The 27423-nt window shown below is 42.4% G+C and overlaps 1 protein-coding gene across 5 annotated transcripts in view; it reads left to right on the top strand.

Moving 5' to 3' along the window:
• Positions 1 to 27207, top strand: part of esrrgb (estrogen-related receptor gamma b) — a 72183-nt gene extending 44976 nt beyond the window's left edge. For all 5 annotated transcript variants that reach the window (XM_086189497.1, XM_086189494.1, XM_086189495.1 and 2 more), the window contains 6 exons: positions 2627 to 3042; positions 6752 to 6868; positions 17408 to 17518; positions 17804 to 17965; positions 23556 to 23825; positions 26496 to 27207. In XM_086189497.1, coding sequence (XP_086045623.1) covers positions 2627 to 3042; positions 6752 to 6868; positions 17408 to 17518; positions 17804 to 17965; positions 23556 to 23825; positions 26496 to 26740 — 1321 coding nt within the window. In that variant the 3' untranslated portion in view covers positions 26741 to 27207. The remainder of the gene's footprint in view (positions 1 to 2626; positions 3043 to 6751; positions 6869 to 17407; positions 17519 to 17803; positions 17966 to 23555; positions 23826 to 26495) is intronic.
• Positions 27208 to 27423: the final 216 nt, after the last annotated feature.

Raw genomic sequence — 27423 nt, 5'->3', positions numbered from 1 at the left:
GAACAGTAAAAAAAACACAGAAGGCAGGTGACCTTCACGTCTGTCTGATGAGTCGTGCTTGTCTGTACCATTTTTCTGCGCGGCGGAGCAAACATTAGATATTAGGTGTACTTGTGTGTGTGTGTGTGTGTGTGTGTGTGTGTGTGTGTGTGTGTGTGTGTGTGTGTGTTCGCAAGGGAGTGGGGTGGGTTTGAGGAGAGTCAGGCTGCGCTTAGAAAACTATATAATAAGAAGGAAAACCAAATTAAGAAGGCATGAAGCTATTTCTGTCTGTGCGAATCGGTGGTTCAGGCCATTATTTCATTTCGACAGATTTGAAAGGACACATTAGAAATTTCCATTTAACCTAACAGACATCACATCTCTCGTTACTGTGTGCTAAGTGTGGAGTGAACTACTTTTTACATATGCCACATCGTACTTACTATTCCATAGGGAATCCCCCCCGATGATGTATTAACTGTTGGCTCTCTCCATTTCCCTCACATGGAAGCAAATATACCTGGCAAGCGAATGTCCGTACAGGCTGATTGCTAAGAAGATTTAAGTCCTGTGAATCTTTTACCAACTGCAATAGCCTCCCAATGAAGACTGTTGTATCACTCCATCTCAAACTATGTTAACAGTCCTGACTGATTAAAAATGCATAAGGAATGTCTGGGACCCGTAAGAGGAGGGTTTATTTTTTCATGCCTCATCTGGAACAGGAAGGAAGCCGAGGATCAATAGATCTGATCCAGGCCCAGGGGTAGAGGCTATCTCCTCCTTCTGCTATACCCTCCCTCCACCCGCCAACCGTTAGCAGTTCAAAGAGAGGTTTCATGTTGTCAGAGCCTGATGACTTCATGGTTTTGTTTAAACGCTTTTGCAAATAGGCAACAGACCAAAAATACATTCCAAACCACAACATCAAATTTGAAACAGCCGCAAAAAAAGGGGGGAGGGGGGCAAACATTCACGGGAATCTGGCTGGCATTAGCTTGCTAGACATTTTTCACGTGGCTTTCCACTGCTCTTGCCCCGTTTTTTACAACTTTCAAACATGAACTGAACTGTTGCACCAAAGTTGCATAAAACTTGCACCAACTGTGACAAGCAGCACCAGCACTTTGTTTAACTGAGTATTATTGAAGCTATAAACACTGCACTGCCCTCAAGAGGAATAACTTTTTATTTATTAGGTCATGCACATTAAAGTACATGACTTGGAAAAAAAAAAAAAAGTGGAAACAGATTTTTCAGGAAATGACATAACTTCTTACATATGGAAAAAGAGAACTGTATTTTTTGTTATATCTGCAACTAAAATCTTCAAGAAGAGAACATGTCATTGTGAAACCTCACATTTGGAGGGAAACCTTTTGTTTGTAAAGTTCTCTTCTACGAACGCTGATAAGGTACAAGACAAGGGGTTTTCAGTTTGTAGTTCTAAACACACCAGTTACCGTTACGTGAACAAGTGTGGATATACACGCAATGAGCAATTTCATGTCTATTTTTGTACAGTAAGTCAATGTAGTTATTATTGTGACAGGTCAAATTTTGGCTTAAATGTGACCCACCATCGTCGTCTGACAAAGTTTAGCTTTTTAATCATTTTCTGGATTCATATTTTAATTGTGAGACATTTAAGTCGTCATCTTTCCATTCCAGTGTTGCGTCTTAAGTTGATAATCGAACAGAAAACTGTAACCAGCAAATAGAAGACGATGTTCCTATATATTCTGCCTACGCCCACAGTTTCGGCCGTTGATCTCTAAGGCTATCCATGGCAGCAGTTCAGGATGTTTTGGTTTTTTTTCTTTTTCTTTTTTTGGATAATATCTGATAAAATATCAGCCAAGTCTGCTCTTCCTCATCCTCCCCAAACTTCTGAGTCCACCGTAACCCGGCACCGTTCATTGGCAAACAAACCGGGACTATTGATTGGGTCATGTATAACCCATGATCCTCCATATGCTGAGTGTAACACCTCTCTCTGTCCATTAAAAGCCTTCTGAAGTTTCATTCATTCATTTACTTCTGGCAGCCAACCAATTGTGGGCATTGTGTTTGCAAGATGTATGGGGCATCTGTTGACATGGTCATTAGTTACCATTTTGCCCGAGAGAAAAAGCTACCGCAGTATATCACTTCACATTCCAACACATTAATGGTTGTGTGTGTAACACAATCTATCAAGGCCAGATAAACCGGTTGCGTGCGGGAGGCGAGCGCTCCATCACAGCTGATTAATTTCTTACAGAATGATCAGACGATGATAGAGAGGAGGGACGCTCACTACATCTTGTCAGGCTTGTTAGCGGTGATAATTTCATTGATACAGCAGTTTTCTGATGCAAGCTTCCTTTTATGTTAATGTCTTTGTGTCTTTTTCTCTTATACAATCAGAACTTATTTGCATTTGAAGTAAACAAGCACCATTTACATATCGCCAGCGTTGTGGCGGCCTGTTCTCGTGTTTGTTCATTTACTCAAAGTAGTTTGAAGTACTCTGTCTGATACTTTTAAAAGTAGGTGGTCTGTTTATTTTTTTTTATTTGATGCTAACTTTTAAATGTCTCTCTGGCTGTGTGTGTGTGTGTGTGTGTGTGTGTGTGTGGTTTGTGTGTGTGTCTAATTCCAGGTTGTTAACCAGAATGCCCTCTGAGGACCGTCACCTCTCCTCTAGCTGTGGTTCTTACGTCAAAACCGAACCTTCCAGTCCTTCCTCCTCGCTCGTAGACACCGGCAGTCACCACAGTCCCAGCGGCAACTCTGACGCCAGCGGCGGCTACATTAACGGCAGCAGCGGACGCTCACACGCCCTGGACTCCCCGCCGATGTTCAACCCAGGTATCCACGGAGGCGGCGGGGCCTGTTTACGCCGTTATGAGGAGTGCTCCGGAGGCATGGCAGATGAATCGCCAATCAAATGCGAATACATGCTCAATGCCATTCCCAAGAGGCTGTGCCTTGTGTGTGGTGACATCGCCTCAGGGTACCACTACGGGGTGGCCTCCTGTGAAGCCTGCAAAGCCTTTTTCAAAAGGACGATTCAAGGTATTTCCTCTTTTAACTTCCACTGACTCACCTGAGCTGGTCTCTAGACTCTGAATGCTCTTTGTTGCAATTGTGTTTCCTGTAACACCGCTGTTGAATATTCTGCGAAAACAAGCCTTTACTCCAGCTCATTTTTGTCACATCTCATCATAAGTGCTATTTTTCATCACCTTCATCATGAGAGTTGTGATTACCAGGAAAGCACATTGACCTGATGAGGAATCTATTGTCATGTGAGCCACGTGTTCCTCAGTGCTGGTACCCAACCGTCTGCCCTTATGGACTAATACGATGTAGTGATTACGAGCGTCTACAGCAGGCATTAAGCCCAGACTGTAAATCTGCTCTGGGTTGTGATTTTTGATGTCTTTGCATGTGAATCGTGCATCTGGCAACGACTCTGCCATGTGTGGGAACTCCTCCAGAATAACCACATGGACAGAGATAATATGCTACAACACCGAGATGAGGAATGTTGAAATGTGACAGTGGAAGCGACGTCAGGCTGATGCAGACAAGTCCTCATCAGTGCAGGTCAAGTTGAGTTACCGAAGCAATAGAAAACAGTCCTCCACACTCCCTTCTTTAATGTTCTTGGTAGTTGCGGGAAAAAAATCGTAAAAATGTATTACAGCCCACATATGGTAACTTATGGCAAAGAGTGTGACAGATTTGATTTCACTTTGTCTTTGGGGTGTCATCAAGCTCGTACTGTCGCCTCATTCTGAAATCCCTCCTTCGAAAAAGTGTATAACTCCCTGTTTCCACTTTTAGATATTTGACAATGAGAACTTCTCAATCAAACAATCCAAATAAATGATGAGGCAGCATACATTTGACAGGTTTTTGCTGCTAATCAGATGTGTATGGTGGGAGAAAATATTCTGCATGAACAAATTTAGGGCCGAGTTTCCCATATTGAACCACGTTCTTAATGCAGATGCGTCTGTTTGTTCTGTTTAGTTTTACCTATAATAGCAGTTATTGGTAGTTTAAATGCTGCTCACACCTCACCAGCTTCAGTCAGACTGGAAATAGGGCTGTTATGTGACTTTGTGTTGTCCTGCACAGATTCCCCCTCTTTTTCTTCTTCTTCTTCCTCTCCTTTGTGGAGGACAGGACCAAAATGAACCTAATCTGTCCGTCATTTGTCCCGCGCCATGGGAGTTTGAGTCAATAACAATCAGTGTAGGGTGACTGTAATTAAGAACTAGGCATTTCATTGGGAGAAAGTCAAGAAAGGAGTGCAGGAGGTGTGGATCTGTTCTTTGCCCCCGGGCACCTCCAACAGCACACACCTAAGGGGGGGGGGGGGCCAATTAGAAGCTCAGGCACGTGTTGTCAGGGCAATAACAGTGGAAGAGGAGAGGAGAGACGCTGAGGAGTCCTCTAAATAAAAGGCAGAGGGACAAGGGACGTGGTCATTCACTGAAAGGAGAAGCTGCTTTAATGGAATGGTAATCAGGAAGGGGGGTCCCGGCCTCGGTAAAGGAGGAGGACAAGGAGAGGTCCAGCCTGAGTGGAGATGAGCGCGTGGATAATAGCATAGCATAATAATATATCAAAATTTAGAGGGAAAATAAGAGAGGTTAAGGAAGGATATTAGAGTGGTTGAAATGTCCTTTGAGAAATAAAGGTGGACACAAGACCTGATTAACTAAGAGGGTATGCCGACAGTGAGCTTTTAGAGGTAGGCAATTTAAGACGTTTCTGGACCTCAATGCAATGCCCCCACCCTACACACACACACACACACACACACACACTCACTCACCCTCATGCACCCATACAGGTTATTTTGATACATTCAGGTATAAAACGTTTTCTTTGTTAACCATCAAATTACTGAGCCAGTTTTTTTTTTTTAAATAATCAATCCTTTCTCTATCATCTTAATTGCTGCTCAGTGTGCTTTTAAATAAAAAATATTGAGAAGCGGCGGCATGAACAACTCAAAACCTTGGAGAGAGCAGAGGGCGAAAAAAAGTTTATTTTGAATTCAACAAAATACACGTAAGGTGAGAAATTATTAATGGCATGGATTATAACTGCAAGCCGATTTTAAATATAACATTAGAAAACAAAAAAATGTAATTGTTATTCCTCCCTAAGTTGAAAAATACATATTATTGTTTGTTTTTACTGTACTTCCCTTCAATGCAGTGCATAAAAAGAGCCAGACAAAATATGAATGCTTCAAAACGTATGAATATTTTTATAACATTGTTTAATACTTTGGTAGTGTGAGCATGAGGGAGGTTTTAAGAAGCGTTGCCCTGTGTGAATTTTTATAATTGAAATATAATGACCAGTAAAACTTTACACTGGAAAAACAATGTTTAATGCACATTTGTTTCACTGCCCATGTCGTGGTGGGACAATAGTCCTGAACAATACACAAGAAAATGCAATGATTTTAATATGCATGCCAACTCTTTTTTCGTGTGCGCCTTCCAGTTTATCAATCATTATTAATTTATTCAAAAGCAGCTCGGAATTAGTCTGTTTATTTTGTCCGCCGGCATTGATTTCTCGCACAAAAATAAACTTGACAATATGCCTTTCATGCTGTACAGTACAGAATTAGTATGGAAGGTGGCAGACGGCATGAATCTTTAAGTATCTCTCCACATAAACGCCGCGCCGCAACCATAATTTCCCCTCTGCTAACCAGTCTCACTTTAAAAGACTTAACCCACCCTGAAACCAGCCGCAGACTCTGCCAACATCCTGGCGTGGTGCCCCAAGCTCCTCACTGAGCATGTGACCCTGCTCGCACCATCGATGCCAGGGATCCTGACAAATGTTGGCACTGTCTCCTTGACCAACAGGGGGTTGTGTGTGAGCTTGTGTGTGTGTGTATATATATGTGTGTGTGTGTGTGTGTGTGTGCAGGGGGGAGCAGCTCTGGCATATCTGCAACAGCCAACACCTGGTTTGCTGTTTTTAGGTAGCATTAATATGTCTCTTGACAAACAGGACATTGTTTAAGCATTCAATCAAGGGATGTGGATACTTGGGAAGGAGGATTTGTCATTGGAATTCTTGGGGTCACGTCAACTTTTGAAGTGAGCGTGTAATGATCCGGGAAAAAAAAAAAGTGAAGCGGAACCTGGTGAGAAAGACAGGCGGCGGTTACATGGCAGCAGATTCAATATGTCTGCATTTCTATCTGTTTTTGGACCCAAGTGATTAGATTGCATAGGAAATGTTTTCATCTTGAGCCAACAACCGTCATGACGGACTTGAGTAACACATCGCGCTTTGCTACATGATACAGACGCCTTAGACGAGCCTGTCCAACAGGAGCACTGGAGATTATGCAGAGTGCGTCCATCTCATAGTCCTTGTGTTGTTGAGAGAGGGCAGCTTTCCCATCATCCTTTAGGTGAAGAAGGATGGGCTGGAAGGGGTCGCGGTGAGCCATGCAGAGAGGACGCTCTGCGGTAATGGAGCTAATTTATCTGTGAATCACAATGGGGGTGGGGCTGCGGGGGCGGGGCAGCACACGTCCAATCAAAATGCCACTAAACCCTCTTCTCCTTCAAGAGTGTCACATGGGGTCACCTTTGTCAGTATGTCTGTGCGTGTGTCTTTTGATTGGCTCTCCTATTCTGCGCAATCATTTTAAAACATTCTGGTACTTCATTTGCATATTTTTTGCCTCAAAAGAAAATTCATGTAAATGTGTTTGTCTGCTCCTCTGTAGGGAATATCGAGTACAGCTGTCCTGCCACCAATGAATGTGAGATCACCAAAAGGAGACGCAAGTCGTGCCAGGCGTGCCGCTTCATGAAATGTCTTAAAGTTGGCATGTTGAAAGAAGGTGAGGACCGTTTTTATTATTTTTGCTTTCCAAATTAATGGCAGATTTCATTTGTTGGATTTTGTGCTGATATTACTGTCATTAAACAAATACTGCAACAACTGAAGCAATCAAAATGTCAAACAATCTCTGGCGTCATGTGTTCAGATGTTTGTTTTTTCTGTCATTCAACAAGTAATTGATTAATTAATTAACAGCGAAAACATACATTTAGAGGCAGGGATGTTACGATCCAAGTGTTTGCCCCCAATCTTACTCCATGTCTTCCGATACAGAGTTTGTCATTTTTGCCAAAAAAGGATTAATCAGTTTTAGAATTTTAAGCACTTAATTTTCTTCCGTTCGATGCATGTATTAATCGTTGCAGCTTTATGACGTTAAAAAAAACATTTCTTTTTATAGGTCAGTAGCATAAAAGACAATAAATTATTGAAATATGAAAACATCGAAACATCTAAGTCTGATTTCAGTGTTTCCCAGTAGGTTATGAGACCTTTCAGTATTTTCAAGATATCATTTGAGAATCTTTAATCGGGTTTGTTTTAGTTGAAACAAGGTGGAAGTTACAAGGATTACACTTAGACTCAAGACTAGAGACTTTTATAGCCTTGTCATGCAGGTTCATAACTTTTAATATTGAAAACTAATTTAAAAGCCCTTGCCGAGCCCCTAAGTATACTGAATATATTTGTATCTCTTGTGACAGTCTCGCAGTGTTAATCAGGGCTGTAGGAATGGTCAATTATCAGATATTAATGCCGGTCGTGACCTCGGGGAGACACCTGTGACATCACCCACAAGCCGTGTTTACCTCTCCTCACACTGCCGGCTCTGACGGGTGGGAAAAGCTGCTGAGCTGGATGTTCCTGCCGACACTGACTGAGAAGTGTAACAATACTCTTGAAAAGCACAGGCTGTTCCCCCAAGACTCGTCTCTCCCCTGGGCTCTGGGTGTCTCTCCTTCCCTCCCTCCCTCCCTCCCTCCGTGACTGTCTGTCTCCCTTCCCCTCTCTTCTCTGGCATATTGATCCACTAAATGCTTTCCGAACATCCAACCTCACTTCCTGCATGTGTTGTTTCTCCTCCAGTGGGAGACCTTTGGGAGTACAGAGGGAAAATCTAGCTGATAGATTTTTTTTTCTCCTTTTTTTTTTTTGCCTGTGGAAGAAGGGTGTTTTTCGTATTTCTGTGTTTAGGTAGGAGAATCGTCACGAGCAGATGTATGAAGAGCATTGCTCTTTTTTTACACTCAAGAAAAAATGTGCATATCTAGGACAGAACTGAGACTTTACTTTAGGGACTGGCGCTCATGTTAATGATTCTTTAGATTCTTTTGCTGTTTTATGCAACCGGACCTCATAAATGCTTTATTTTATAAGAGTGTTAACCTACATCTAACGTATAAATGACTGATTGTTTAAAAATAGCAATGGTAAATTCATGAAACATTATTCCACTGAAATATAACCATTTTCTGTCGATTTAATCAAGTTAGAAGTGATAATCAAGTATTCCTTCTCAATATTTTGTGATATCACGGGTGATATCACGTGTATCTGAAGATAAAAAAAGAAAACAGATGCTGTGCTAATGAGACCCATTAAGTTCCAATCAAACATGACATGTTACTTTATCTTCCATCCACAGTGTTGGTTTTACAATTGCTGCTACACTGCAGCATTCATGACAAGAAGCCAGTGATATGCTTAAATGCTCAGAAAAAAGAAAAGTTGTTTTTAGTATAAAAATGATTTGATGCACACTTTATTTGCGTGGCAGTAGGTGAGTGTCTCCTGACAACTAGTGGCAGACCTGATGGCAAGCAAGAAAGCATTAAAGATCCCCTTCGATGTAAATCAAGTTTATCACCTTGTTAACGTGTCAGTGGGGTGTTTTCATATGCTACAAGACGTATCAGGAGCCAAATAAGCAGTCAGAGCCATGTCTGAGCATTTGATATGGCATTGCACCAAGGACAGTCTCAAAATCACAGATTTATATGTCAGCCATCTAAGGAACCAACTGGTGCGATGATGAGTTCAGTGTTTACCACACTTTTGCGCGCGATGGCGAAAATCAGATGAGTATCCCAACTGACGATCAGGACTAAAACTTTCCTAAAATTAGGAGCAGATTATTAGCTGATTGATAATCTTACTGGTATGTTGCCAACATAAGAAAAAATGATAAATAATCATCATTCTAATACATCCATTTGTAGATGATGCTGTACCATTCGCTCTTCTTAACCATTTAGTGCCTGGAAGGCTGAATAATTGTTCTCATTGATGCGTGCCATTGGATTGCGTAGTGTAACTGGCACAAACAGCTTGTGTTCTTGATGGTCCAAGCAGCAGGCCTACAGTAATAGTAGTAATTATCCATTCCTACCAGGCACTGTTGAAAAACAGAGGGACAGTATATATTTTACCAGAAGATAATTTGTCTACTCTGTGTGTCTACTATATAGTACTTGTCAACAAAAACATCATGAGTCAGCAAGTCTCAGAACGGCTGTCCGTATCTTTTCTATCACGGGACCATCGGCGTGTTTGATTTGGTACCATAACGTTAAAGTCACAGCAGGCAAAACACCTAAGAAACAACAGCCTGGATTGTCTTGTGACCTTTCTGAAACAGAAGGGACATTATTTGTGTTTCCATTGATTTGACATACAAATTTTAAGCGAACGCCGCCAGAAGATGGCAATGTTGGACATGATGCATGGCTGCGGCCATGCGGAGAAGAACAGCTAAGAAGAATCTGAGTAATCTTCAGTTGGACAAGTGGTCATGTTTTTTAAGTACCAGCTCGTATTGGATATGTCGCAGGCTATCTGGAGATTAAGTTTGGGAATATCTGAAGATGGCAGCAGAAACAGCTCGTCCCTCCTGAGATTCACTACATCAGAGTTTATCCGAAGTGGTCCATCAAGCCTTTTGCACATTCTTGAAAGAGGCAAAAAAAAACCCACCTTAAATCAGCAATTATCGTCAACCTTTTCTAATGTGATCCTTCAAAAGTATTTATTGAAATACGTTGTTAGACTTTTGTTTACATCTGATACAGCAAATAAAGGGGGAATTGGGTTTGGGATGGGTTGCAAAACTGCACGGAAGCAGGAAAGAAGGTAAAGCATTTTAAATATGGCACCTTGACTGATATTTGCCAATAAAAATATACGGAGGGGAATCAGCTGATCCAGTGACATGGAAGGGAATAACTGGGGCACAAGCTGATATGGGCTGGCTCGGGTCAGCTGATAGTCAGTTGATATAGCCCAGTTGGCTTGCCTGAATTAACACAATTCTCCATTACAAAACTGGTACGGACAAACCTTCATCATACATTCCCCCCATGCGTTGTGTCATTTAGAATGGCCAGACATCACCACTCAGTTTAGACAGCGAGTAATACACCGCTTCATATAACTGATTTGACTTTTTGATAAGTATGTTATTTAAGCTCCAGCAAGATTTGTTTATAGGCTGCACTTAGACACACAGCAGTCATCCATTTCCCAAAATAAAACAGTAAACAATTTTTTTGTGTTGTGCCTGTACCATAATACCTGTCTCATAATAGAAGCCACTAGCAGTTAGCTGCAATCTGCACTGGTCACTCAAGATTGTATGTCAGGCTCTTGGTTCACTTCCACTTCTATTACTCCAGTGACAGTGCACTTGTGTTTGTTCATCTCGGCAGAAGTTTTGTGTTGTACTGCCATTATGGCACTATTTTTGCATGTGCCCTCTCTTGATGTCTTCATCCCATCCAAAATATCTCACACCGAGGCAGCCAGAAAAAATAACATTGCCTCTGAAATAAAGCTGAAGCTATTAGCACATGCTTAAGGGAAAAAAAACAGCGGGGTATTGTCTGTGGCAGGCCATGCCAATCCATTGATGTGGACAGTCAATGTGTGTCTTGGGGAACTGACGCCCCCCCCCCCAGGGCGCTCTGGAGATACAGCATCAGAGCCACCGCGACATGTGCAGGTGATCCCCTGAAAGTGATGGCATTCAATTAGAAGGAAAGGAACATTCAGTTGTGGCATGCTGCTGTGGAGTGGCCTCTTACAGCCTCGGGTGGGCTTTGATCATGGGTTCTTTGGGGAATCAGCTTGCCCTACCTTATGTAATGAGATCACTAACAAGTGGCCATGGCCTTGTCATGGAAAAGGACTGATCCCATGGCATGATGCTGTGTAATTCTGGCAGATACATTACCTAAGATTTAGAAGTCTGCACTGAAGAATTGAAAAAGAAAAACTTATTGTTGAGGGTTTATCAGGTAGCGTTACAGCCGCCGTGTTTTCTGACCTGTGTATCAGATCATATGATTTGATTGAGCATTCTTCACCATGCCTCAGACAGGGTCAGGTGGGCTGGTCCCTCAAGTGGCGGTGAGGGGTTGGACCGGATTGTGGACGGGGGGGGGTGTTGTCCCTTTGCCCTCCTCATCCACTGGCCCTACTGCACACTTACTTTAAATACTTTTCCTGGTGTTACACAAATGATAAAAATTCGTAAATTGGAAAAAATTCTCACAGTTGCCATCCATGGACAGCCATATACAAACCTCTCACCTGTCTTTTCTTGTTATTCCCGCACTTACTCCAGTGGATCAGTATCATAAGATATTGCACTGCAGAAAATGGGAACTTATGGGAGTCGTTCCAAAAGGATCTAATATTTCCACCCGGACCTTCTGAAGTCTGCTCTAAGCAAACTGTCCTGAATTATAAAGTGCCAGCTGCCAGAGTTAGATCATCAGCAATGGGGGGCAGGATAACCCCTCCTCTCTGTGACACCTGCTGCCGCTCAGCTGACTCAGTTCTTAAGCCTCGTTTAGTGGCTTCATCTCCGTTTAGACGCGACTGTATGTCTCAACTTTTCTAGAGTGGAATGAAAACAAATAGCATTTTAGCATGAAAATAGATAAATACATAAAATGTAGTGTAGCCTCACATATGACGGGGGTTTGATAGTAATGTGTTTGTGCGGGTGAACATAGCTTGCTATGATATTGAATACATTGTCTATCCAGCAGACCCGAGCCGACAGGCATCTTTGCTGGTTCTGGGTTTTATCACAGTAGAGTGCCTGGGTGGAAGTTAGCGTCAGGCAGCTGTTTGAGGAACCAGTCTCACTCAGTGACCCCTTAAATGTCCAGCTGAGGCCAATAAAAGGTCACGAAGCCGATGGAAAAACTCAGTAATTACAACTCGCGGAAGGTATGGTGTCAGTCACTAGTGCCAAGAGGCCGTGCTTGCAGCTAATAGCACTGCTAATACCACCAGGGCATTTTTGTATGGTGTTAAATGTTGCAAGAATTTCTTTTAAATAATTAGTGGAGGGTTTTTCTGATTTTTGTCAATTTTTTTTTGATTTTGCAAAAAAAACTAAACATTTTTGTTTTACTATTTGTAGTTACGATGCATCAAATTCTGCACAAAGTCCAAAACTGAGTAATCACATCCTCGTGTTAGCAAATTAGCATGTTTCAAAGCTACTGAAAGAGAACCATTTGACCCTACAAGCCTGTTGATTCCTGTGTATGAAAATTTTCAACATTTCAACACATTGTTTTATCTTTATTGGACCCTCACTGGTTTTCAGTGTTTTTGTAGCATATTCTTCTCTGATGCTGCTATAATATGATGGAAGAATCCAAGCTGCCAGACTATTTTGGCAACCTACGCTGCTGTCTCGCCCTCGCTCGACCACAGATAGGGATCAGCAGTCTTTCCTGAGCAAACGTGGCTACCGGGGTAACGTTACAGCCCTTATTTTCCTTCAGCCACATACACAAAAGATTAGTAAAGCCATATCCAATATCACAGACTGTCAGATCTCCTCCCAATCAATACACTTATATCAGAAACCAATCTATACACTAAGATTACATCATTGAAATAAAGATATGTCAAAAGTTTATACTGTATGGTTGCCTTGTGAAAGCTTGGGTAACTTTTGCTTGTGTGGCTTAACCCACATCTGACCCCTTGTCACTTAGAATCAGCGCCTACAGAGGGTCTGTGCTGGCCTGTCCTCACTGTCTGGCAGGTGATAGATCAGACACGGAGGCTAAAACTTGTTCCTCTCAAGAAGGGGATTTAGGGAAGTGTTGACCCTCCGTGACAAACACTGGACGCACAACACACATTCCCGTACGCGCATGGCAAATGTATATCGCCGCTGACAAGTGACATACAATCAGACCTTGAGGTACATGTTCTGTTTCAGTCTAAATCACAATGTAACTATGTGAGCACTACAAACCGAGTGGTGTACACCGGGGATCCCTAATCGATCATCCCCAGTTGTGCAGATGTTTTCGATTAGAGGCACATTTGTGGTCAGGGTCGCTCTTTAATACGCAGTAATACCCCTTGTGGACACGCCGGCTCAGATTTATAATAAAGCGATACCAGTGTGTTCTGTTATGGGAGAACAACTCCTCCAGCTTTCTAACCCGGAGAGCAGGTGGAGCGCCATCCAAGTCAACACCCCTCTTCCTCCTCCTCCTCCTCCTCCTCCTCCTCCTTTTGGTCCATTTTCTGCAACTCCCTCCCTCTCTGCTGTCCACTCAGACTTGCACAGTCAAACAAAAGCTGCCTGAGGCTTTTAGTTCCCAGCTGCCTTGCAGAATCGGCCCTCACAAGTAGCTCTAGAAGGGCAAGGTCCCCCCGAGTCTCAGAAAGGGTGAGCAGCCATGCTTGGAGGTGGGGGTTGGGGGGGGGGGGCACATGTTGCATCCCTCTGATTTTTCCCAGCTAAAATAGGGTGCCTCTAATCTCCCCTCAGCAGGGCTAGCCAGCCAGCCAATTCTGACACATTCTCTAGAAAGAAGCTCCTCTGACAGGTGAGGGGCTGAAAATAGTTGCGTGAGATACATACACACACGCACATACTCACGCACGCTCAAGCTTGATCCATACTGTGCGAGCCTCACACTCATTTATCTTTTGAAAATGATTGCTTTTTAAGTGTCTTCTGGCTGCTATAAAAGATTCCCATGAAAATGTACTAAAAGCTGCAGCTCGTGTCATTTCTGTTTCCTTTATATTAGTTATTTCTTTTATATTATGTGCAGAAATCTATTGTGTAATTGAAAGTAATCAAGAGCAGGTTGATGGTCAAATACAGCACAATTTTCAGTCTTTTTTTTTTTTTTTTTACACTCAAAATTCATCATTCCAACCAGAGATTAATGAAGGATTTTTACCCCAGCAGAATTGTATTCTTAGCAATGTGCAATAACTGTGGTTAAAGAATTAAATTTAGTTCAAATTAAACAGGTATCTGGACAACTAAGGTTTCAAAGCACACCATTTTATTTCTAGCGATGCGTTCACCCTCGTACTGCTGAGTTCTTCAGAAATCAAAACATTAAAAACTGCAGGAGTACTTAAAAAAAGAAATTCCCCCTTGGTGGCTATAATTATCATAAGAAACCCACAAAAAAACTGTTTTTTACAGTGTGGATTTTAAAATGAAGAAATGTGTATTCATTTATTATTTATTATGTTTAGCGCCCCCTTTATCTCTATATGTTCTTCGTATTTTAATGTCCGTGTGTATTTTTATGCTATTTACCATTTTACAGTCATTTATTGATGCGGTTATATTCACAAAAGGGATACAGTAATTTTATACCGTGCGTCTTATTCTCAACCTCATCCTTCAGCTACAGCCATGACAGTCTGACTTTTCAATTGTTGCGTTTGGACTCAGGAAGAACTACTTTGTAAATGTACACGGAAGTTGAAATACCTCACAACATTGAAAATAAATGCATAAAATATTGAAATAAATACACACAGCGGCCCACACATGAAGCAAAGCCGCTTCAGTCTGCAATGTGCTTTAAGGTTGAGTGGGTCAATAAAGATATTGAATGTGAAAGGGAAGCCGGGGTCAGGTGGCTGTAAAGATTGCTCCTATGCAAACACGCCTCATCGTCTTTCCCCACACATGCGCGCGTGCAAACACACACACAAACACACAGATAGCAAGGATGGACTGTCAGCCAATACCTTTCTGTCTCGGCCGTTCTCACTCATAGTCTGCAGCCATTTATGAGCACACCGGACTGTACTGTATGATCTTAGAGAACTCGTAACACAAGCACTCACATTTCACCCACCTCCCATTCTCCTTGTTCTTTCACCCCCACAACCTCACCCCCATGCATCCATATTTTGGCTGCTACACTTTATGAAGGGCCAGACACCATAAAAAAAAAATGGATCTGGATGCTTTTAAGATGATCTGTGAGCCCGCCTGCTTCCCAGAGTGTCAGGCGGTCTTGCTACCAAGGCAGAAGTTCTCCTTTGGGCCACATTGTCTTTAAGCATGTAGGCCATTGCGGTTTTTTGGGCCTGAGGTGTGGAATGTTGTGCTGACGATGACACCCCCCCCCCCCCTTCGCCACCCCTCTAGTCCTCTACAAGGGGCCTCATCCAGCTGTCTTGTTGTGGTCAGATTCTCAGTACTGTTCCGCATCACATGGGGAGGAGATAATCCCGAACTAGTCAGATCAGGCGCTGACGGAGACAGGCAGGGCTGTCGGGGAGGAGATGTATGCTGAGAGAGACAGACAAGCAAAAGTGAGACAAATACCAACTGAGATCTTGTGGAAAACAGATCCATTTGACTTAAAAAAAAATAAAAATAAAACCCAGCAGCTATTCCCGTCTTATTCTCCAACCCTCCTGTTCTACAACATAATCAAAACCCTTTTTTCCCCTTCACTCTTTCTTTCTCTATGTCTCTCTCTCGCTCTCATTCTCTCTTCCTTCCCGCTTTGGGTCTCTGTTGATTGCAGCACTGCTAAGCTGTAAACTGAAACTGGTTAGCGCTGAGCTCTTAATTCTTGTCAGCGTCTATTAATTATAGGCCAGTTGGATGTTCAAGTTCAAACAGCCCCCGCGGATCTTGGAATTCTAACTCTGGCTGTTTGGTCACTTGTCGCTTGTCGCACCCACATGACCCACACTGCCTGCAGCAAGGAAACCAGTGGGTGTGTGCTTGTGAGTGTGTGCTTGCATGTGATAGGAGTTGTCAGGCACAAAAGCTTCACTGTCACTTAATATGGTGATCCTGTACATAAAATTTGGGTATACACCTGGTTAATATAGCTCTGCATAACACATGAAAAATTTTAACTGCATATGCCTTCGTTAAGACTGTCTGTTTGTGTGTGTGTGTGTGTGTGTGTGTGTGTGTGTGTGTGTGTGTGTGTGTGTGTGTGTGCGCTTGTGTGTTGGTGCGTACCATTAAATATAGGGAGAAGCCCTTGGATTGATTTAGTATCGTGAGCACATGCGCATAGTTTCCTGTAGCACTATTTATAATCTTAAATTTACCTTAAACAAGAGTAATGATAGAAACAAATACTGAAGCTCCATCTCTGGCAAACCCTACCTGCCTAACTGACTAATTAAAACCGCATCCACATGCGTTCAAAGAACAAGAAGTCTATTTGCAAGCCTTATTGATTACTTTAAGGCGTACAAATGCAAAGCTGTGTTAGGAGAGGGGCTCTCGATTTAGCTTCAATCTGCCAGGCATAAAATGATCTCACTGTGTTTGCTGGGAAGAATGAGCTCCCTCTGGGCACGGTGGGTAATTAGGTTAGTGGATAGTCGGTGTCAGGAAATTGAAAGACCATCCTAATCGGATTCTTTTGTTTCCAGGGGAATCAAAGGAATTTATATGAGTCACTGGGAAATCTCGCACGACTCAATTCCACTTGACCATGTAAAATCTGTTTGCTTTCCCCTCAATGCTCAACTTTTAATACGAGAGTTTAAAACCAGCGTGTAAGGTGCATCTGCGTCCTGTGAGATGGCTTTCAAGATAATCCCAGATGTGTCACGTTCGTATACTAACTAGATACTTACACTCTTCCATCGATATGGCTGTTGAATCATCCATCTTTCCTGTTATAATCATACAAATAAAGCAAATAAACTCAGGTGTAGCGTATGCATAAAAGCAGAATTTTTTTGATTTAAAAGCTTCCAGTTTCCATGATATTCCAATTATGAAATACTACGAGAAGTAGACACATAATCAGTGTGGAACTGGAAAAATCATTGCGGTTCAAACAGGTGTACTTATGGAAGATATTCTGGTTAAATATGAAGGATGTTTATTTATATTTCATTTATTTCCTTTAACTTGATCAGATGTAAAGATAAAAACGGAGGGAACGAGTGTGTGTAGGGGGAAAGTGTGTAGTTCTGTTGTTTCGCTTCGTGCGATTGTTAGGTTTTTATTTTTGTTGTGTAGAGTGTATATTATACACAATCAAATCTTTTTTTAATCATGATGTTTCATTTATATCCTTTTCAAAGCTGCATTTCAATTAAAAATATTACAATGCCTGATAGTGATGAAAAAAAAAAAGAAACTGGGGATCTTCGCTGGGATTTATTCTGTTCTGCTCAGTAATCAGCAACACAAAGTCAAAGTTCATCTTACATTTCTTCATACACGCACGTGTGTGTTTGTGTTATTTTCCTGCAGGTGTACGCTTGGACCGGGTGAGAGGGGGAAGACAAAAGTACAAGCGGAGGATGGACGCTGAAAACGGCGCCTACCTCGGTCTCACCATCCCCCCTCCAGCCAAAAAGCCATGTGAGTCACATGATTCAATTTGTTCATTGATTGTTAGAGAAAGATTTATTTTGATTGTCGTTTTGGAGGCTGAAAAGTGTGGTGTTGAACTGTTTTTGGTTACACTGAGGTGTTCCAGCCCAACTATATAAATTTAGGGTTGACAAAAAAACATTGGAACTCTCAAACATTTGAAAGGAGAGATTAGATTTTACAGATTTCTGCTGTTTAAAACAATCTATATATTCTGCTACCTACCTCCCTCTCTTCTGTCTTCATCCCTGAATCTGTCATCCTCCCTGTCAGTGACAAAGATCGTCTCCCATCTGTTGGTGGTGGAGCCCGAGAAGATCTACGCCATGCCCGACCCCACCATGCCAGACGGAGACATCAAGGCCCTGACCACGCTGTGCGACTTGGCCGACCGTGAACTGGTGGTCATCATCGGCTGGGCCAAACATATCCCAGGTAAAGAAACATGTTTGAGTGAATATTTCAACTTTCTAATATATGACGTACAAAACACATCCAGATTTTTTTTTTTTTTTTTTTTTTTTAGCAATACTGACGACATTTGTTCCACACAAAAACCTCACCTCACACCAACATTCATGCACACAAGAGCATGATTATAATCTGCTACTCATTTGCACCTAAGGGACAAGCTAGTGGTCCCATATTCTAAAATCTAATCAATAAAGAGCAGCTGAAACCTTTGAAACCAGGCAGGGTTGGAGAGTCGCCGGGTGGGATCCGCCCCCATGTCAATGTATTCCATTTCAATCCCAGACTTAAAGAAAAAAAAAAAAAAAAAAAGAGTAATCCTCTTTCTTACTTACACACGAGGCCTGTGGTCAGGTTGATTGATTTAGGGAAATACTGATGGATTTTCCCAGTCTTGTCGACGAATTCTTAAATAAGACTTGTTATGCAAATGTTCCTCTTTTCTTTTTTCATCTCCTGTCAGCGGTAAATGAACTTAAAAGCGATGCATTCTAGAAAATTCTTGAACAGTTTATCTTATCATTTAGCAGTGCAATATTTTAGTTTTGGTTGACTGCAGTGTGTGGCTGCCTGAAAAATTAATTTACAATTTTTTTTAAGTGAAGAAATTGTCAATCAACACACAAAGTATCTCTGAGAGCACGAGGCAGCATCTTCGAATGTTTTACCTTTTTATAACTTAGAGGGATAAAAAGCTGCAAATCCTCAGAAATGAGTTTTTTACTTGGAAAGTAAGACACCACTCATCACAATGACTTATGTGTACTTATTTCACTTGTACTTCAATATTACATGTTAAAATACATTCAATGTAAACATTATAACTCGTGATTTTTTTTTTTTAACTACCTGTAGATTTATTCCTTACAGCCATCACAACAACTAGCAGCTGAGTTCTCTCCTCTGTCCAGGTCTTCTCCTAATCGCTGATCTGTCATCAGATTTACATGAAAAACTTAATTAATGCTAGTGAGTTTGCGCGCGTGTGTGTGTGTGTGTATGTGTGTGTGTCGGGGGGGGGGTGTATCCCAAACCCTCCTCGGGAATATCAAGAGGATCGACTCTGCAAAGACAAAGGGGAAGCGATGTTGTCTGATTTGGAGATTAAGCTGAGGAGGGACACTGAGGGTGCTGTCTCATCACTTCACACACTGACGAGCTTTATCAGAGACAAAACGAGCATCCCTGACCCAAATCCCACTCCCTTCCATGCACTCTTGAAAACACACGTGTTCTCTCATAGCTACAGTGGTGCAGACATGAAAACTACTGTCATATTACACCTGCAATGTATAACTATTGATCTGGTGTGCCATGAAGATCTAAATCTAGACCTGACAGAGTTATTAAAGGGGCATGTAACACTCCTGGGACATTTTACCCAGGGCCACCAGGTCAGAGTGTCACAAAGTAACGATTAAGACAAAAGGGGTCCCTACAGTTTAACAGTCCACTCCCACCATTACACTCATAGCCCGCTGCACAAATGGCCTTAACGATGAGGTAATAAGAGTCATTATTGCAGATTGCACCATTAATGCAAAAGTCCTTCAACATCCAGATTTGAAATATATGATTGGTAAGTCGGATATAGGGAAGATTAAATATTTGTGTTGTGCATAGTTTTGTTCATGTAGTTTTTTCATATTGTTTTCATATTTCATATTAATATAACCCCAACCACAAATAAATAAGCAAACATATATGTGGCCGGATGCTGTAACTGTTGGCTAGGCAGCCACTGATTGGATGTTGTACTCACACATCCTGTCACCAAAATGGAAACCGAATCATAGCCTGGTTATCAGGTGGTCAGAGGTGACCACTAATTTCTGCAGCTGTTCACACACACACTCACACACACACACACACACACACACACACACACCGTCAACCACACAACAAGAGTGGATTTATATTCAAGGCAACGGCGCTCAACACACTCTGGTGTTTAACTCAGCTCAGAGCATCGCTTTCTTCCTCTTTGATTTTTTTTTCCCTCCCCGACTCCCACACAGACTCTCTCTGCCATCATATCTTTCTCACACAGTCTCTCACTTCCTTGTTCTCTTGCTCCCCTGGCTCCCCCCCCCCCCCCCACCCACCCACCCCCCGCTCCTCGGCCCTCTAGTCTCATTATTACCTCTGTCTTTTTATTAGGCCCATTAGGGCTCTTAGGAGGCCTGTAATGATATCAAATGAATAGAGAGTGAACTGCTGTCTGTTTTAGACCGAGCTCTCCATGACAGCTTCAAGCTTCGCTGCCAATCACTCAGTCACTTCATTGTACTGAATAGAGAATCAATTACTTACCTGTTCCGCACCTGTACTGTATTACTGCGCAGCCAAAGACCTAGTTTTTTTAATGTATATGTGAGTGCATACACTGGTTTGTTGTTGCCATATAGCCACATATCTAAAATCATACTGTACAGTGGTTCAATATGAGTTTTAAAGGGTGTAAAATAATTTTAGAGGAATCTTTTCCTCTGCGTTACCGCCTGTTAGCTCCACTTGCTTCACTGTAGCTAGCTAACAGCTCATATGCTATTTGGCCTGATGGCTATTGCCAGACTGAACTAAAGCTAAGCGATTCTGTTGGTAGTTTTGGTATCACCAAGTCAGATTTGGATTCTAGTGGCATTCCTTCGTATTGTTTTTAGTTCCAATAACATTAAAATGTGTTAAACATTTTAACAAATTCACCGTATTTGCTTAAAAGCCACTGAAATCCAAATATGACTTGGTGTTAATTGATACTGTCGTGCCGGGCTTGGCTAGATTTCATTGTTTGCCAGAGAAAAAATTGATTAATTCCATTTTTAAAAGCCTTTCTAAATCTAAGATAACAACAAAAACCACTGCTCATCCCCATCTGTCAGCTCCACTTGCTGTACTGTAGCGTGCTAAACAGCTGATGTGCAAGTTAACCTGATGGCTGTGGCAGGGTTCAGCTAAAGCTGAAAGTTTGTTCTCTGAGGGGACCCCAAATTGACTTCAATGCTGTTTTTTATTTAATTATTATTATCATTTACATCGCTTTAAATGTTTTCAACAAATTTCTCTTGATTTCAAGTTTTTATTCAAGGAAAAAAATAAATATAAAGGTAAAATTTCTTCTTTTTATCGCTAATTATTTCCAAACGTTAATGTCACATTTACTGAAATTTTTTTTTTTTTTTTTTTTTACTGGAGACATTACAATTGTTTAGTCTGTTTGCCTTCCAGCCTGAAAACTTGAAACCCCTGACTGTCTGTAGTTTCTGCTCTGCTTTAGTAGCCCAGAACGGTAAATATTGCAGAGAGCCAGACATTTACATTCTGCAGTTTGCTCAATATTGTGTCATGTTTGGTCAAATAGCAGGGCGAAATATTGATATTTCATCAGGGGGAATCAGCCTCCACTGCAACACTTAACTCAGTCACCTCCGGGCGACGCACCTGAAAGTCCCGGGGCGATCCCTCGGGAGCCAGGAAGTCACTCCATTGCTTCAGTAAATTGAGTGGAAACAGGGGGGGGAAAAAGCCACAGCTAGAAATGAATGAACGAGAGAAGATCCAAGGAGGGTTGAATGGAGGGCAACCGGACTTAGTTATAGATAGTTGAAGACGCCTGACACTTCAAGACCAGTTGCCCTCCATTCTACCCTCCTCGGATAACTACGACCTGGAAGCCTCTCAGACATCAAGAGAAGAGCCAGACAACTGATTAATGTGACTGACTCTTTCACTTAAAACCTGAGCTCAGGAAAATTTAATTATGAGGGAATTTCTTTTTTAATTATTTTTTTCTTTACATCTGTTTCAACTTTTTTTTCCTCTAAAAAAAAAAAAAAAAAATAACGGTTATCGATCCTGTGTCATTACACCGAATGCACTTTAAGTGTCTTTTGACGTAAACTCATGAATTCCTGATGCAGCCTACAGTATCTACATCCTCCCATCCCCCACTCAATGTGTACCGGATGTCCTCCATCAACTGTCTGTTTGTCAGATCTGAGGCCTGCATCGATCCCCCTCCCGCATTTGGTGGACTGATTACAATCTACTAATCAATGGCACCCCCAGCACTCTTTTCTCTCTCCCTCATTCTCTTTCCCTCTCTCTCTCGCTCTCCTTCTCTCCATCGTTTCTCCATTTGCTTGATAAGAACCATTGGAAGCATTTCTTTTAAAGTCAACCTGCCCCATTCCATCCGTACGACCTGTGATTTAAGTAAGCAGGGTGGTGGGTTCAAGGTCCCAGTCAATACCCCCCAATCACCTCCCTATTCACCACAGAGTGGTGAAAGGTATTGTGGCGGGTTGAGGTCCTTTCAGGTGTCCGTCTGTTTGATGTGGAGAGTTGACGGGTCGACCTCGAGCTCCCGGATGATTTAAGTTTACAAGGTTGAACACGAGGCGAAAGAAAGGCTTTTAAGTGGAATATGTTCCTCTTTTATTTGTCCCGCTTCTCCTCTATGATGGATTGATAAAATATTTCCACTCATAATAAAATAAGATCATAGAATTTAAAGGGAATTCCAGCCATGTTTTCACTTCCAACATAAATTCTTGTTAAATATATTTCTAATTGGGAGGATAATAAAAAGTTAACATGTCACGCTCCAGTGTGCTCTGCATTCAGGAAGTTTACATGTACCTCTGGTACTATGTACATTTTTTTTATCAATGATTCATTGGACTTAAACATTTTAATGAACAGAACATGTATGTAGTAAAATATACAGCATAGGAGAAGTTGAATACACATTTTTCAATTCAAAATGAAACAAATCTTTGCATATTTCAGTCTGTTTCATTCCAAACACATTGCTTTTCTTTGGGGGGCTCAAGGACAAACAGAGCCCACTTAACTCTACAAAATGCAAGTTTACTTTGTTATTTGAAGTTATTAGAAATAGTAGATTGATTTTTTTTACTATTGGCCTCCTTTTTATAAACTAATTCTCATCAATCATAGTTATTTGAATAACTTTATTTTTACCCAGATTTATCTGCTGCGTGATTAGTTTAAGCTTGGTGTCCTGCGTGTGGCCACATCTGGTGTGCTGCGTTTGTGTTTCTCTAGGATCCCCTATGAAATAATTAGTAAAATATATGAATGTCATTTTCAAGAAGTATAGTGAATTAAAACATAGTTTGATAAAAATTGTATGTGTTGAAAAATGTCTTTTAAAAAATGTAAGATGTGGGTGTTTTGTTGTGGTTATTTGGGAGGAAGGAGTGAATTGGTGTCTTGCAGAAGGTTTGAGTGCTGAGGGTTGACGTGGCCCTGGTTCATGTTTCAAAGGCTTTCACACTTGACTGATTTATAGTCGTCTCCTGAGCCACCTCGCACAGCGTTTTGCCTCGGTCTCAAGTTGGACTTCTCCAGGGAATGTACAGCGTAATGCGCGCGCACACACACACACACACACACACACACAGCCTGTAAAACACACAGACGGCTGAAAAGGGCCAGTTACAGGGCAGCGAGGTTAATGGGTCGCTCTGATGGCTTCTGCTCATAAAAGAAGGCTAAGAGAAACACGTTTCGTTCTTCTATCTGGCAGGTTTTTCCACTCTCTCACTGGCCGACCAGATGAGTTTACTGCAGAGCGCCTGGATGGAGATCCTGGTGCTGAGCATCGTGTTCCGTTCGTTGTCCTGCGAGGATGAGATCGTGTACGCAGAGGACTATGTGGTGGATGAGGAGCAGGCGAGGATCTCAGGCCTGCTGGACCTACACATTGCCATCCTGCCACTGGTGCGACGCTACAAGAAGCTGCGCATTGATAAAGAGGAGTTCGTCACGCTCAAAGCCATCGCGCTCGCCAATTCAGGTGAGGTTCCATGAGCTGCATCAGTCATACAAATCTCAAATATTTCCGCTGTATTTTTGGGAAGTCTGGTCGGATCTATCTGACATTAAGAGTCCCTCTGTTTGACTGACTCAGTGTCAAATGACGCTGAATATGAAGATTTTTATCTACCTAAAGAGGAAATCTTTACTCGCCAATTTAGACCTGAAACGCCTGGAAAAACCTTCTCATTTTTCTTAATAACTTCCTAAAACCTGAAAACCTGAGGTTTTGTCGAAAAACTTGAAAAAATTAAACAACCTCCCCCCACCAAAAAATACTGTCAATTTTTTTTGGTTCACTTTTAAATGACTTGCCTTTGCGCTACTGTTCATTAAAAATGTTTTTAAGACACAGACATCACATCGGGTCCGTAAAGGAGTAGCGTGCAAACGTTGCCTCGGGTCTTCACCGCTACTTCGGGTGTAAATGCAGCAGAGAAAGAGGGTGCCGTGATCTCTGTGATATCATCATGGTAAAGCTCAAATACATCTAGATAGTTTGGCGTTTAATTAAAGCAAACAAAGAAATAAAACAGAAACGGCTCTGTATCTTTCGAGCTCATCACTTCCAACAATGAAGGATACCTGATAAGACGGGACAAAAAGGTCAGGAGAGCGCTTGTTTAATTTAACACCCCCTGCATGTGTGAGACTGCATGTGCGCTTATTTTTTTAATTTGTGTGCGTGCGTGCGTGTGTGTACGTGGGTATGTGTGTGTGTGTGTGAGACTGTCACATCAGTGTGTGTGTGACTGTCACATCGCGCTCTCATTCTCTCCATCTCCATAACAGTAGCTGCCAGCGCGCCACAGCCGAGGGAGATATATTTAGCATTTCATTAGGAAAACAGGGGCTGTCAATAAAATGTGTTAAGTGGAGTGGAATGAGCATCGGGGAGCGACGGGCCTCGTTTGTTCCAATGTGAAGATGCTGCGCCTGTATTGACAGTTTGCTTTTCATGAGACCGGGCCTGTCCCCCCGCTAATCAATTCCTGTTAGGAGTCTTTTCTCCTGCCTGACTGAAAAATGAAAAATGCTGAGCCCAGAGCTTTCGTCTTCTGATGACAAACTCTCCGCGGGAGCAAGGGAATCGGGAGGAGTGGAGGAGCGGAGAATAAATGGGAGAGGAGGGCCGGAGCAGGCGGCATGGAGGGTGTGCATGGGCACGTGTGTGTGTGTGTGTGTCTGTTTGTGTGCATGCGTGCGTAAGCGCATGCATGCGTGCGTGTCTGTGTGTGTGTTTGCGTGTGATGGAAAGACGGGGATGTAAAGGTAAGAGAGAAGTGTGAGAGAGGAAGGCAGGGGTTGAGAGGGAGGCTCAGTGAGGGCGAGAGGGCAGCTTCGGCTCGTTTGAACACAGTCTCAGAAAGCTTCAGCTCCAGGGGTCCTGTGGGTGTGACAGCTGTGGAAATTCATGGCCATTGATTTTGTAATTAGCGGAGTATCGACGGGATTGACGCCGGGTTGCTGACGGATTACATGGAAATTGTTTCTTCAAAGTTAGTTTTGCATTCCACCCCCTAGCCTCCTGTGAACACACACATGCACACAGACACACACACACACACACACACACATACACTCTCCCTTTGCATTTACACACACTTGACACACATTTTTAAAACTCTGTTTCACACACACACACACACACACACACACACACACACACACACACACACACACTCGCCCAACGAGGATCAGATCAGTATTAACATGAAGGTTTCAAATGAAGAGTGCTGGAACACATGTGCGGTCCACATAGCCTAGTTAATTTCCCAAGATAGAAACGCAATTTACACAGAAGGCGACTGGTAAAAGAGACTTAATCAGTCAGTTAGGAACATAATTAGCCTTGTACGTTCCTTTTTTTTTCCTGCCTCATTTACATGTTCATACACAGTCTCACTTGCCTCCACAACTTTCATGACACATAGCTCCGCTGATCTAATTCACTCACACGTGTCACACGGTTTGTTTTAGCTTTACAACACGAGATAAGATTTCCCACTTTCGCCCAACATTTATAATATTTTGGTGTAGGTTGATGGTGAAAGGCTGTAACTGTGCCGTGAAAAGTGGCTGCACGTGCTCTCTGTCAGCTTGTCCTTCGGAGGACGAGCCTGTTTTTCCTGACTGGTACAGGGAGAGCAGTGTTTAATAAGTCTCAACTGGTTTTATTTTAGAGCCTATACATAAGGGGGCCAACTGCTCTTTCTTATGGAAATGAAGGCCATCTGCTGCCATCATTCAGCTGAACGATATCCTAGTAATGCAGCCATCTGAATTCATTAGCAGGGGGGATGTATGTGGTCCATAATACCAAAAGAAATGAATCTTTTTCCTGTCCTACTGTATATTTATACAGACCTACAGTACCCAGTTCCCTGTCTCTCTCTCTCCCTCCCTCTCTCTCTCCCTCCCTAGAGTCCAGGACTTGCAAAGGCATTTATTTAAGGAGCGTCATTAAGCACTAACAAGAGAAAAACCTCTCGACATAACTGCATGTTTGCAGAGAAGCTGCAGAATTCAAAGGCGGCGGATAACACTGCAAAAGTTGCTGCAGCTGTGGATGATTTGTACAGCCGACAAAAATAGCGTGTTCAAGGTGTGAAACATGAATAATAAACCTCTCTCTTCCTTCCCGCTCCAGACTCAATGCACATAGAGAACATCGAGGCCGTCCAAAGGCTCCAGGATTCCCTCCACGAGGCTCTGCAGGACTTTGAAGGCTCCCAGCATCCAGAGGACCCCCGGCGGGCGGGCAAGCTGCTAATGACCCTTCCTCTGCTCCGTCAGACCGCCACCAAGGCCGTTCAGCATTTCTACAGCATCAAAATGCAGGGCAAAGTCCCCATGCACAAACTATTCCTAGAGATGTTGGAGGCCAAGGCTTGACGCCTGAGCCCGACACGCGACAGACAGCTGCATCAGCCAATGAGAGGCGAGAGACAGCCCATAGCAGAGGTGGTGTGCCAATAGATGGTGACAGGAGGAAGCTTGAACATTTAAAGAAAAAAAAGGAAGGAAAAAAAACGGTTTTAATAGGCTGAATATCAACCTGATTGCGATCATGATGATGTATATAAAGATGTTGTGTACAGAAATCAGGCAACAGAGGTCTTGTTATACCCAGAGACCCTCTTTGCTCTATATCACCTGAAGCTTCTGTGAATTTCTTATCTTATTTTCATCTCACAACAAAAGTCTGTTAATATAAATGTCCTAAAGAACTGTATGGCTGCACCGAGCCACGCGTGTGATTTTTCTCTTATTTTATATTTTCTAACGTCGGTTGTTGAAGCAATAGTCTCTAACTGGTCTACATATACTATGTGTACTGTATATTGTGTGAAATTGCACTGGGCGGGGTGGGAGGGGTTTGGGGAGTGGGGGGGGGGTGTTAAATTGTCAGACATATTCTTAAATTTGTCATCAAGGGTTCTGGATTTTCCTCATGATATATTTACCTCGTGGTAGCTTCATTGACTCAGTGGTCAACTTGGTGCTTACAGAAGGACGGTGGTTGGCTGAAGAGTTTGCACTAAGGCAATAATGGGTTATCCAGCCAGTGAGCTCCT

This window comes from Aulostomus chinensis, chromosome 20 (assembly GCF_037954235.1).
Source record: "Aulostomus chinensis isolate RoL2024-O1b breed Wild chromosome 20, RoL_Achi_v1.0, whole genome shotgun sequence".
NCBI lineage: Eukaryota > Metazoa > Chordata > Actinopteri > Syngnathiformes > Aulostomidae > Aulostomus > Aulostomus chinensis.
This window is presented reverse-complemented; position numbering and strand designations above follow the sequence as displayed.